The following is a 14,284-nucleotide window of genomic DNA, read 5'->3' as shown; positions in this document are numbered from 1 at the left end:
TAAGCTACTTTTTAAATAAGAGTCCAGTTCTGTATGTACAGTGCATGAGCCATCTGGTAAAACTCTTGAGACTAGCTGTTGGATTGATGTCCACCTCTAAATCAGCAGATTGCATCAAAACCAGGATTTATATTGTAGTTTTTAAAAGTGTGAGATTGTCCTCAAATGTCTCATAAAAATCTCTTAGTTAATGTGCTTAACAGTCTTATTGTGTCTTTAGAGCAATTTTAGATGTAGGAGAGACTTCATTGGCATCTTGGAGGTAGTGATGAGATTAAATAGCATCCATGTGGCTAGACTGTAAAAGTTTGAAAGATTAAGGAAATCTGAGAATATGTATTGCAGAAGTGCCAATCGAGGACAGATGTTACTGAACATTCTTTTAATTGACGTTTGGAACAAGTTGCAGGCAGGGTACTGAGTGGGTCTGTTGAGAGAGATGCTGAGCTTCTGGCTGTCCTTGATATTGGCTGTATAGACGGTCAATTGGATGATGTGCCTCCATGGTCATTGGTTTCCTGGAGCCTATGGCAATTGCTTTTTTTGGAAAGTGGAGGGGAATTGCTTGGGGGTTTCCCCTGAAATAGCCAAGGATTTTTCTCCTCCTCCCCACCCCACATTGCAAGTTGACTGAGAAAGTTTACGTGTAAGTAAATTTCTTTTTCCCCCACCCACCTTTCTTTGTATGGGTTTTGGCATTAGATTTTTTAAATGTGTTGACAGTGCAGCATCAGTGCGAATTGTCTGATGTGTGGGGATAATGATAATTGTATTGCTCTGGGTCAGCTAGTTATTCCTTGTCCATTTTCCACATTGGGTTCACTTGGTTTTTACAAAAGGCAATCTTTCAATTTTCAGGTGGAGACGTCACTAAACTTGGTTTTCAAATTCAGGAAAGAAAAATTGGATGTCACTGGGATTTATTTCTGTGATCAATCACTGCACTTTCAGAGCTGACTGGTATCTTCATGGCTTCCTTTGTTAAAATGAGGCTTTTTGGCAACCATCCAATAAAACTGAAGTGTTTCAAGCCTTTTAACTAGCGCAGTGTGGCTCTGTAGCCTGGCTAAGGCAGTTACGATCATTAGACGTTTGTGGCCAGCAATAAATAACAGCAAGTGTAATTAATTGTGTGTCCAATCACTCCTCTGCCAGACTGTTTAATTGCTGCCCTCTGGCAGGTTTTTCCTCTCCATTTCAGATGGAAACTTGGTGGATTCTCAGGGGAAGTGTGATGGTATCTGACTGCTGTTATTTTGGATGAGATGCTTTGAGAGCAGCCACAGAGAGGAGCTGCTCTGCTTGAGATAAATTGTACGTGACATCTGTGTGATGATCCTGTCAGTGGGAAGCAGTGAGTCCTGTTATCGAGTGTTGAGGTGTTGCAAAGGATTGAGCAGTAATGGGTTTAAATTATGCTGTGCCTTTCATAATCAAAGTGAAGAGGTGTTTCTGTGTTGTTGGAAGAAAAAGGTATTGCTCTTGGAAATACTGCTGACTTGAGTGGTTTTATCCCAGCCTTATCTACCGGAGAAGTCATTAACTTGAGTCAGACCTGTTGTGTGGTGGGGTCAGATGATTAACCTACAATCCATTTATTGTGGAGTTTTTGTTCACTGACTATCATGGCAAGCTTTAGACACAAGTACTTCGCCTTGTTGACTTCACAAGATTGAGTGCATGAGTTTTATTAACGGCACCAGATACTATACGGGTGCTGATAACCCCCGCAGCTTGACCTCCTGCCCACCTTTAGCACTGCACTTTCTCTCTGTATTGTCAGTCTGACAGTTTGACAGCAGTCCTGAATGGGCTGAACTTTAATTTGGTTAAACATCAGGAAGACAAAAGCGGATGTTTTCAGGCCACTGCCGCAATTGTCAGTCTCTGTATCTTCTTTGATTCAGAGTTGTGTCTCACTCCAGACTCCACTCCCACCCTAAAAACATGAGTCTATGCAAAACTCTTGTGTCCTGGTATGCATTTATTGCCTTCCATCCACTCCCTACATGATCATTGACACACATTAGCTGCTGTTCAAACAGTGGTTTTGATTTATACATTCACAACTTGGCATTGAAATCCCTCCATGACCTTTCACCTCCCTGTTTCTATAATCTCCCCCCTTTGAAAACATGAGGTCTTTTGTGTTTCAGGAATTATAGCTAATTTTTTCCCCAGCTACTGTTTAATCTATCTGGAATTGCCTCCCAAAGCCTCTACTACTAGGGATGGCACCATGGCTCAGTGGTTGGCACTGCTGCCTCACAACGCCAGGGACCCAGGTTCGATGCCAGCCTTGGGCGACTGCGTGTGTGGAGTTTGCACATTCTCCCCGTGTCTGAGTGGGTTTCCTTCTGTGTGCTCCAGTTTCCTCCCACAGTTCAAAGATGTGCAGGTCAGGTGAATTGGCCATGCTAAATTGTCCAGAGTGTTAGGTGCATTAGTCAGAGGAAAACTGGTCTGGGTGGGTTACTCTTCGGAGGGTCGGTGTGGACTGGTTGGGCCAAAGGCCTGTTTCCACACTTGAGGGGAATCTAATCTACTAGCAGCATACTGTTTAGCTGTGCATGAGGTATCAGGCAAGCAGACTTTCTTTAAAAAGGGATAAGAGCGTTGCTAGCGAGGCAACATTTATCCCCCATTCCTAATTGTCCAGAGGGCATGTAAGAGTCAACCACATTGCTGTGGGTCTGGAGTCCTTTGTAGGCCAGACCAGGTTTGGAAGGCAGTTTCTTCCCTAAAGGACATTAATTAACTGGATAGATTTTTCCAACAATGGATTCATGATCATCGTTATACTCTCTATTTCAGATTTTTAAAAACCTGAAATTCAACTTCCATCATCTGCTGTGTCGAGATTTGAACCCAGGTCCTCAGAACATTTCCTGGGTCTCCTGATTAACAATCCATGATACCTCAAGGCTATCATCTCCTCTTCTTTGTGTTTTGTTATTGAGAGTAGAGAATGTTAGATTAAATTACTTACAGTGTGGAAACAGGCCCTTCGGCCCAACAAGTCCACACCGACCCGCCGAAGCGCAACCCACCCATACCCCCTACATTTACCCCTTACCTAACACTACAGGCAATTTAGCATGGCCAATTCACCTGACCCGCACATCTTTGGACTGTGGGAGGAAACCGGAGCACCCGGAGGAAACCCACGCAGACACAGGGAGAACGTGCAAACTCCACACAGTCAGTCGCCTGAGTCGGGAATTGAACCCGGGTCTCTGGTGCTGTGAGGCAGCAGTGCTAACCACTGTGCCACCGTGCCACCCCCACTGTGCCACCGTGCCACCCAATGTATGTTCTGCACATACATTGGTTTGTGTCTTGTGGAGAGGCTCTGGAGTTGGGACATGAGCTATTCTCCGCAGTGTACTCAGCCTCTGACCTCCGAGTCTCTTCCACGTTGATTTTCTGATGCGTTTAAGTTTCTAATTGGTTGGCAGTGAGTATTCTCCGGAACATTGCAAGACCTCTTGTTGTTCTTCACATTGTGCTGATTCTTAGTTTGTGTCCAGTTGAATAAGGAACGTCACTGACGAATAACAAATGTGACTTGACATGAACAGTTGCTTTGAGTTCAGCCTTTGTCTCAAGGGGTTTGCCTTGTTACTGTCCAAGGGTTCCCTGTTGATTCTACCACAGACCCTCAATTTGAGATGTTCTCATCAATATTAGTTGAAATCTGAACTTTTCAAAGTGAATTTGTCAGCAGACATTGAGCCCTCAGAATATGGCAGAGATTGATGTGTTTTGACCCAATTGATTACAGGGGAACCTCGATTATCTGAACGTGATGGGCAGGCAATATTTCATTTGGATGATTGATTATTCGGTTAATAGATTAAATGCCTTTCCTCTGGGGTTCAGAGTTTTTGAAGCGATCAGGAGACTGCAGAAGCACACAGTATGTGAGACCCCCCCACCCCACCCCCCACCCCCAACACTGTGCAGCACCTCCCCCGCCCTCAAAATTATCCCCCGCCATCTGACACTGTCCCCGCTACCAAAAAGACACTGTCTAACACCTCCCCTGCCCTCAAACCGGTCTAACACTGCCCCCCAACCCCCAATGCTGTGCAACCCTCCCCCCAACACGTGTAGCACTGCCCCCCAGCCCCTAACGCCGTCTAACGCTGCTCCTCTCCCTCCCGCCCCCAACACCGTCTCCACTGCCCCCAACACTGTCTAACACCAGCCCCCCACCTCCAACACCTCCCCTGCCCATCCCCCAACTCCGTACACACTTGCCCCCTCTCTGGGGCAGCTGGACTGGACACTAACAGAAAGACTGCTGCAGCTCCCTGTGTGGGGTAAGTTTCCAAATAGCGTGTGCACACACAGTCACAGCCCCACACATACAAATTTTTACTGCAACTCTTTGACAGGTTCAGTCTTTGCCCTATACAGGACAATGTTGGCCAGATTATCTGGGGATGGGGAGTGGGGGTTTAGGGTGCACTCTGCTGCAGAACCCCCGAGAAAGTTTGGGGACAGAGCGAGAGAGCAGGAGGTCAGTCACTTGGAGACGATGCCTGTTTACTCACTGTAAACAACGTGATCACTGTTGGAAACACGTCTTTGATGTAATGTTTCTATCGGGACCTTGAGATCTCCTTCGGATAATCTGATTTTTGGATAATTAGTATTCAGATATTCGAGGCTCCCCTGTATATAGTCGTAGAGTAATACAGCACAGAAGCTGATCCTTCTGTCAAACTGCCCCTGCAGAGCAAGTTTCCCAAACTAAACTAGTCCCACTTGCTGTGTGTGGCCCATTTCCCTCTCAACCTTAGCTATTTATGTACAGAGTAACATCAATTATCTGAACAAGATCTCAAGGTCCTGTAAAAATGCTATCCATTATCTGAACAATCCGTTATTCAAACTCTGTTATCTGAACAAAATACTCCCTGCCCGTCTTGTTTGGATAATTGAGGTTGTTCTGTATCCATATTTTAAACGTAACTAAGCCTGCATCTACCATTTCCTCTGGCAGTTCATTACATATATGAACCACTTTCTGTGAGAAAGTTGTCCCTCAGGTCCCTTTTTAAATCTTCCTCCTCTCACTTTAAACATATGTCCCTAGTTTTGAACTCCCCTGCCTTAGCGAAAAGGCCCTTGCTATTCACTGTAACTATGACCCTCATGATATTATAAACCTGTATAAGGTCACCCCCCAACCTCCTATGCTCCGATGAAAACAGTCCCAGCCTATCAAAACCTCTCCTTATAACTCAAACATTCCTGGCAACATTCGGGCAAATCTTTTCTGAACCCTCTCCAGCTTAACTCCCTCCTTAGCCTATTGGCCCACTTGATCAAGATCCCTTTATAATTTTGGACAGTCTTCTTCACTGTTGACTAATGAATTGATGAATCTTACTTCTGTTCTTGAGTTGCAAGGTTTTCTTGTGATTTTCCAGGTATCTTGCCTCATAGGCTTTGCCGCTGAGTGAGTGGAGACAAAAAAGAGAATATTGACTCGATTTACTTTGCAATATGAGGATTGACATGACTTTAACTTGAAGGCTGTTTCTTTTTCTGTAAAAGAATGTTGTTCTGTCTAATTTAGTAATGTGTACAAACTATTCAAAACAGAGCTGGTGATGATGAATGAATTTGACATAGGGGCTGAAAAGAGAACCATGATCACCTGACTTGGCTTCAGAAGAAGTGGAGCTAAAATGCTGTTTGTTGAGATTGCATCAGAAAAACTGTCCAAGTCTTACTCCCTGGAACTACAGAACACAAAATACAACAAGGTTTTGAAATTCAGAATTAGTACTTGTCTGTCTGTCTGTCCCACCTCTCTTATGTGAGCTGAGAGTTTTAATTGAAATGGCAATCTTCCGGTCCTGAAATAACCAAATTCTTTTTGTCCAACTTTTGGTGTCAAAAGCACTCAATTGTAAAGACAGTATCTTTTTACCTTTTCTGTATTTGTGACTGTAGACTGAACTGTGACGACACTTTTTTTAAATAACAAAGCTAGTTACCTGACATTCATTGAAGGACTTTTTATGTTGATGTTTAATCAAGCAGTGGGAGAAGTTGTTGAACTTGAGCTGAACCCTGGGGTTGACTCAGAAGGGAGATTCAGCTGGCAACAAGTAGCTGTTTGGTCAGGTGTTCATTGATGACAAAGGTCTTCCATCTGCCAATAACTGAGATTAGCCTCCAGGTAGCTGAAGAACATATGGGTGTGAATCTGTTCTGAAGCCATTGACCTCTGTAATGGGAGAAGCTGTCCTTTCTGCAGGCAAGAAAGAACAAGCCTGAAGAAAGTGAGTTTATTTCTGCGTATTAGTTGTGGCTTGTAAGTAATAGGTAATAAGTCAGACTTTTTAAAATTCTGAGCCAGTTGCTCTGTGCAACGTGCATTTAAGTGCCACTTGGAGAAGGAAAATTGATGAGCAGCAAGTCCTGACAAAAAAGGATCATCTCAGTAAACTCTGCGGACAGGCCATCCCAGTCTTTCTCTCCACCCACAGCATCCTTTTTATTTTGTCTGGCTGCATGATTGTAAGGGGTTTTATAAAGAAATACAGTTAGGTATTATCATAACTGACTTGTGGCCAGAATCTATTTGTCACGAATAGTAATTCTTGTTGAGTACAGATTAACCTGGATCTAACACAGATAAATTGGTGAATTTTGCATAGCTTTATGAAATGTTTCAATTTTGGGTTTGATTTCCAGCACACTACCCCAGTTGGTCATAATATGTTTAGTTAAAGTTATCTTCTCACCTACCAAGTCTCAAAATGAGTAATAACATTCACAAGAAAGTTGAATTTATGATGGACTCTGTAGTGTAAATTCTGTTGTTTTCCCACAGACCATGTTTCCCTGAGGGAGGTTCTGTACTTGATCAAACATTCATTAATGTAAGGTGAAACTCTGTGATCCAGTGTAAATGGGGCTATCAAAAAATTTTCCAGAAAGTTCAATGCAAGTGTTGAAAATGGAACCAATATGTCTTGCTGTTTGTTATGTCGAGTGAACAATGTTCAGCTGGAAATTTAACCCATTTAATGGTGCAAAACGTGACTTGAGATAAGTTTATATTTGTGCTGACAGTGTAAAATGTCCTGTTTTAGTAAGGTGACGTTTAGTTAAGCAATAATTTTTGGCATATCTAATCCACTAACATCATGTCTAGTAGGTAAGAGGATTGAAACTTGCTGCATTTGATAGAGATGTTATTTTTCATAGTTGTAAGTCATTCTAATCCATTGTCCTTTGCACCTTTTAGCATCTCAAAACTACATCAAGCCAGTAGAATGAAGGATAAATATCTCTTCTCTCACAGACAACAGTAACTGTCCTTTATTCTTCAAATGTATATAGGCTGAGAGGCTACAAAGTCCTGTAATGAGCTGTGACAGATATTTCTCTCATTCTTCACGTGAGGTCTACTTACATAAACAAGTGCTTAATCTGAGCATACACTGAGCACCTGCATACATGTGCTGTCACAGTCAAACCGATTTGCTGACCAGGGCCACAGAAACACTTTGTGCCTTTTCACAATAACAAAAGAAGAATTAGTTGACAGAGAGCAGGTTTAAGGTCTAATCTGTACAACTGTTTAGTGAGAGATTAACCCAGCAGACAATCTTGTGTTGCAGTGTATCTTGTTTCACAATGATCAGATGTTGTTCACTTTAAAGCCTTCCAATAATACTGAAGCCGGGCCAACATCTGTCTGAGAGAAAACGTAGCTGGATTTTACCTGGTGAAGTATTCACCTGCTGCTTTCTCTATTGGTCAAACATTCACAAGTTATTGCTGAGCAGATCATTTTCTCTCTTTTGAGGAGAGAGCTGTCAGTCAAGCACTTGCCCTAGAGATATCCTATGTTATGGCTGACACAATTTGCTCACCAGTCAAAATGTCTTAATGACACTTGGCAGATCTCTTGCAGAGCAGATTTGATTGACAATTTTGTCTTTGGGAATGACAGTACACATGTAACGCTTGTGCCATAGGCTTGGAGGTCATTCAGTAAACAAACCTATTAAGGTGACTGCCTGTACCAATATGAACCAAGGTAATTGAAGCTCTCTTTACTATTTCCAAATGTTTTTGTAATTATGATTTCCTTCTCATTGAGAGAGAAGCCAAGTCTGCTATCATGGATAGTAGTACTCCGTCATACTTTCTCTCAAATATTTTTAAAATTTCTCTGGCGTTCATCTGAATTGACTTGTCCAAGTGAATAAAATTGAAAGTGCAATCAACCTCTGATCATTTTGTACAGAAACAAACCGTTCAGCTTATTGGATCAATGTTGGTCTATATTATCTCCATATGGGCCAAATGCTGGCAAGTGCGACTGGATAAGTTTAGAATACCTGGTCAGCATAGACAAGTTGTACTGAAAGGTCTGTGTCCATGCTTTATGACTCTGTTACTCTATAAGTCTACTAACCTTCATTAAACTCTTAGTATATCCTCATTTCTTTCTCTCTGTCTGTCTTTGACTGTTCTTTAAATGCTATTCACATCTCATAACTTGTAGGATTAATTGATGTGCATTCTCAGTACTCTGTAAAGAAGTTTCTCCAGAATTCTGTATTGAATTTATTTGTGACTGTGTTTGATATTTATGGCTCATTGTTCTCATCTTTGCTACAATTGAAAACACTTTCCCTGTATCTATCCTTCAGCCTCTTTTAGAACATAGAACATTACAGCTCAGTACAGGCCCTTTGGCCCTCGATGTTGCGCCGACCTGTAAAACCAATCTGAATCTCATCTAACCTACACTATTCCATTCTCATCCGTATGTTTATCCATTGACCATTTAAATGCCCTTAAAGTCGGTGAGTCTACTACTGTTGCAGGCAGTGCATTCCACGCCCCTACTACTCTGAGTAATACAATCACTCCATCTTTTCAAGAGGTATGAGCCCTCCCTTTGACAAATGGCTTATGGAGAGTTAAGTGAAAATTCTCCGTCCCCTCAGGCTTAAGAATTTGGTAATCTTTTCTGACCCTGGAAATTTATTGTTTTTCTAATATATCTTTGTGTTTCCTCTCCTCCCGTAACTTTTGGAGTTTTATGCTTTTCGCAATGCACAGAGCCACATAATTGCTCTCGTGCAAAAGGGGACCATTTGGCCCATTGATATGAGTGCCTGTTCTTTTGTAAACATAATTTATGCAGGACCACTTTTTTTCCTTTCTTTCCCTTATGGCCCTATTTTTCTTCATCTTTAAGGCATTTAATCTTTTGATCAGTTCTGGTCATCAGTTAAATCTATTTTGCACATGTCTGATGCCTCTGTCTTTCTAACATAAAAATCAGAGCTGTCTGGTTTACCAGTCTTGTCAATGTTCACAAGCTCAACAGTTTTTTGACTTAGCTGAAAATGTGTTGCTGGTTAAAGGCTCTGGCCCGAAACGTCGAATTTCCTGTTCCTTGGATGCTGCCTGACCTGCTGTGCTTTAACCAGCAACACATTTTCAGCTCTGATCTCCAGCATCTGCAGACCTCACTTTTTACTCAAAGTTTTTTGACTTACAATTACATCCTTCTAGCATTTGTGTATAGCATTATCAGTCTGTCGCTGTTTACCCTCAGGTTGCTCTGTACCTCCCAGGCCTTCTGCTGAAATATATCATCCTGTAATTAACAATCGAAGCTGAATTTATCAAGAACCTTCCAAGACCCAAACAGGAAAAAGCTCCTTTCAGCCAGTAAAGAACCTAGAATAAAGCCATTGTTGTATTATGGAAAAACATGGTAACCACTTGCAGATACCATTGACCCATAACCACCAGGGAGATTAATTGACCAGATAATCTGTCTTAGTGATTTATTGAGGGATAAACATGTCCCATGACACCACAGTTAATTCGTTGCTCTTATTCCTATAATGTCAAGGGATCTTTTTGTATCTACCTCCCGAGTGCAGATGGGATCATGGCTTAACATTAAAAATGACGAACTGCACCTGCACCAGTGCAACCAACCATTAACACAGCAATGAGCTGTTGCTGAGGCTGCCCATATCAATATCTTGAGTTGGGCTTGTCTGTTTAATTGCAGAGACCTGCTTTGATCTTTGCTTTGATTTTGCTCTGAGAATTGATGCCTTTATTTTATTTCTTCAATTACTACAAATTATACTTTTTAAAATTCCACATGGTTTGCATTCATTTTGTCAGATAACCTCAGAATAGCTTTATAGCGAGCGAGTTAGCTGTATTTATTCAGTCAGTAAAGGAACATATTGGAATGATGATGTTGCAAAGTGATTCCTCTGGAAGGAACAGTCTGGTTCCTGTGTGAAACCCTGGACGGTAAGTGTTGGGGAGGAGGATGCGTCACAGCCATGTCTGATTCTACTCTCTGCTTGTGTGTAACCTTGTTAAATGTACCCCCCGTTCAAGCTCCTCGAAGGATCACTCTGCATCACCTTCAGTGTTGCCCTGAATGAGGTAAGTTTAACTTTGCACACATTGATCACAGCACACCATAGTGGGCTGTGTGCTGGCAACAGAGAATCCAGAAACAACATAGCTGTGACTTGATACTATCTTATTAGGCATATTGCACAGTACTACTGGCAAATTCTGCATAGTTGCATGGCCAGCGCTATTTGCTCAACCTCTTGAACTTTGGACAGAATAGAGGTGAAATCCGCTGAAGGCAATGCATGTGTTGATTTGAAGTGAGAAAACCTCTGCTTCCAAAAGAACTGTGAATGCTGGAAATCCGAAACCTCTGTTTGCTCTGGCTTTTCAGCTTGGATCCATCTTCACTTTGGAAATTTCCTGTTTCTGTTTAACATCTCGACTTTATAATTAACTGTTGTGAATCCTGTCTTTATTTACTGCAAGATTCAGCAATATTCCAATCAAGAACACGTGTGAAAACTGCTCTCAACTTTATTTCCAATGTTAGAACAGAATGTGCTGGAGAAATGCAGCATGTCAGGCAGCATTTGAAGGAAGAAACAATTAAGGTTCTGAGACAGTATGACCTCTTTGGAACTGCGTTCCCTTTGGAGCCTGCTGAGCTTCTCCACTCCATTGTTGTCTCAAATCTGTAGTATTTCACTTTAATTTCTCATGTGTTTTCTTGCAGGATTTGTGCAGCCTTCTGATTTTATCTGGATTCATTATGATCACTCCTGCCTTTGAATTGAGTCAAGATCCTAATTTCCTTACTATCATAATCCAAGTCCCATATGCGAAGGTTAATGAAGTTGATCTGTACATCGATGGAGTGGACTTCAAATTTTATGCGAAGCCATACTTCTTAAGGCAAGTATGACGGCAAATAGATTTGGAGTAAATAGTTTTAATTCTCGTGCTAAATTTCGTTGTGCTATAATTTGCAAACTCATTTATCACTCTGCTAATGTGTTGTTTTTTACGGTTAAAGGCATTTATATGAGTTGTACACAATAGTATGGCCTTTGTAACCTTGAGCATCTACTCTTTCTTTGTGGAAACAGATTGACTCTTCCAGGAAAGATAGTGGAGGATGGCAGAGAGACAGCTTTGTATAATGCTGATGCAGGTAGTAGTGTTACATATATCACTTTGTGTTAGCTTTAATCTTTTGGTAAACTGTATTTGACTGGCTCTAAAGCTGCAAAATATGACTATAGGATGATAAACAGTTGTACTAATGCTGTTAGTTTTAAAGTATTTGTAATAATCAGCCCAGAGCATGTGTTTATGTGCCTTAGCATTATCTTTCTCGCTGGGTGTCCGTGATGTAACTGATAGAGGGCATGTTAACAGTGACATTTTTACATAGTTATTTTAACTACTGTTGTATCTGAGAGTTTTTCAGATTCATCATGCATATTACTTTCTTGTGATATTCTGGGCAAACACTTGGATTTCCTCCTTTTATATCCCATTTTTTGACATCATATAAAACTCCAACCTTCTTGTTAGGTTTATTTCGGAAAAGATTCATACAAACTGAGCCAGTTAGGCTGGGTTTATTTTTTTTAAATCCTCGCAACTTAAAAGGGCTATGTTGCTGTTAGCACTGGGTTTGAGCTGCACCTGGCCGTTTCTGCATCAGGGCTCAAACCCCGAAAATGTTGGCTGCTGACCCCACTGTGGATGTCCACCCATGGATCAGAAAGCCTTCATGTTGTCAGTAAATTAATCACTTCGTACTGATCATGATCATGTTCTCTCTTCAACAGTTCAGACAGAAATGACTCTGCCCGGTGTACAGTTAGTTGGCCAGTTTTCCTGGCACATACTGTCTCTGAGCCTTGATTACTTTGCTGTAGCTGGTGTCAAAAGTGCATGAGCAAATAGTGACATGCTGCTGGCTAATGTTAGGAATACACAGCTCATTGATAATGACTTGGGTAAAGATACTGAGAATCACTCGGTTGAAGTACTGTACCTAAACATCCACCTCTAAAGGTGTGCTGACTTCCACAATTTTATCTCCTCTTCTGAACGTTGGCCTTTGGACATCGAATGAGATTTACAAAACCATGCATTATCTTTGCTCTACAATGAATTTGAGTTGGGGTCTCTGTCTCCCTCTCCCTCTGTCCTCAATACACACACACCGGTCTCTCTGTCTCTGTCTCTAGCTCTGTTTCTTTGTGTCTGTCTCCCTCTGCCTGTCTCTCATGTTATGAAATGTACTCTGAACTCTGCTGCTGTTGCAATTCCGCAGCACCATCTAATTTGGCGCTAATTATCACTGATGCACTAACCTCAAGGACGTTGCAGAATTGGCCTAAGAAAGCAATCTCTGTCCACTTTTTCAACTAAGTGTTATTTACCTTGCCTGATGCATTCTTAAGATCCATTTCTTTCTGAGCATCTTTAGTTAAGCACCTTTTTATGCAATGTTTTTCCACCCTAATGAAAGTAATGTGTAATGATCTTCATGAGAATTCTCAGGTTTTGTTGTCCAACCTGGAATATTTACCAGGTATGAGATAAAGTCTTGTATTTGAAACTGAATATATCCTTTTTCCAGAAATATACCTGTCAACTGGCGTGTACATTCACTGGCTATATTTGACATGATGGTCAGCTATGTTGCTGTAACAGCACTGTGTTTGGAATGATTCTGCTGAATATACAGAATTGAGTCAGGCTCGTTGCTGTCTTGGTGTTGTGTTTGACCTCGAGGTGAGCTTCTGCTCACACATCCACTCCATCACCAAAGTAGCCTACCTTTTTCTCTGTGACATTGTGTGACTTGGACCCTGCCTCAGCTCATTGCAACTGAGGCCCTCGCCTAGGTTTTTGTTCCTTTCAGACATGACTGTTACACTGCACTCCTTGATTGTTCCCTGCTTTCCATTAACTTGTGCTCAGGTATCCTGTCACCTCTGTTCTTCTGATGGACACTATCTCCTGAACTGGCAACGTTTCCATTTTCAGGTTGTCATCATAAGTATCAAATATCTTCCATACCCTTTCCTGTTGTGCTGTCTGTAACCTCTTCTGGCCACTCAAATCTTCAATCTCCATGTGTTTCCAATTCTGTCACCTTGTGCATCCCTGTTTTCAATCATGGTGATTGATGGCCATGTCTTCAGCTACTTTGGCTGTAAGGTTTTGAATTCTTAAACATCTGTGCTTCTCTCTACATTCGTGGCTTCCTTCAAGATTCTCCTTTTGGGCCTATGTCTTTTTAGTCAAGGTTTTGATTATTTGGTAGTGGCTTGTTGTTGAATATTACACTCTCAGTGCTCCTGTTGAAATCTTGAAGCATTTTGTTATGTTTAAGACATAAATGAACGTTTTTGTTGATCTTTGGTATGTTAAATGATCATTCATTTTCTCTGTCCTTCGTGATCTTGATGTCCTGTTTTGAATTGTCTGTCTCTTCCTTATTCTTGCTGTCAATCCATCTTACTCATTGAAAGCTGAGTTTAACTCCATATCAGCAGTATCAACATGTGTTAGATCAAAGTAAAGGTGCAGATATGAGTTACATCTTTCTTCTACTGGATAATTTAATGATTTGCCTAGACTTGAAGAAAGTATTATGGTATATTACTATTTAGTGGCATTTTAAGGAGTTAGCAACTTTTTAATTGTTTAAATGGAGTTGCTGTTTTAGTAATGACCACAACAGATATGATTGTAGTCTTCTTTTAAATTTTGATTTTAGAATCAAAGATCAAATCTAATTAGATACAGGAAAGTGAGAAGATGGTTGAAGTATTAACCTAAATTTAGAAACACCATTAAATTGGTAAAGAAAGTTTTAAATGTTTTAATGTTTTACAAGACAATCATGAAATTACAC

The 14,284-nt window shown here is 41.2% G+C and overlaps 1 protein-coding gene across 2 annotated transcripts in view; it reads left to right on the top strand.

Moving 5' to 3' along the window:
* shq1 (SHQ1, H/ACA ribonucleoprotein assembly factor) overlaps positions 1-14,284 on the top strand; it is a 132,586-nt gene that overhangs the window by 18,328 nt on the left and 99,974 nt on the right. For both annotated transcript variants that reach the window (XM_060835215.1, XM_060835216.1), the window contains exons 2-3: positions 11,117-11,295; positions 11,490-11,554. In XM_060835215.1, coding sequence (XP_060691198.1) covers positions 11,153-11,295; positions 11,490-11,554 — 208 coding nt within the window. In that variant the 5' untranslated portion in view covers positions 11,117-11,152. The remainder of the gene's footprint in view (positions 1-11,116; positions 11,296-11,489; positions 11,555-14,284) is intronic.

The sequence above is a fragment of the Hemiscyllium ocellatum genome, chromosome 14 (genome assembly GCF_020745735.1).
Source record: "Hemiscyllium ocellatum isolate sHemOce1 chromosome 14, sHemOce1.pat.X.cur, whole genome shotgun sequence".
Taxonomy (NCBI): Eukaryota; Metazoa; Chordata; class Chondrichthyes; order Orectolobiformes; family Hemiscylliidae; genus Hemiscyllium; species Hemiscyllium ocellatum.
Note: the sequence above shows the minus strand (reverse complement) of the source record. Positions and strands in the feature narration are given on the sequence as shown.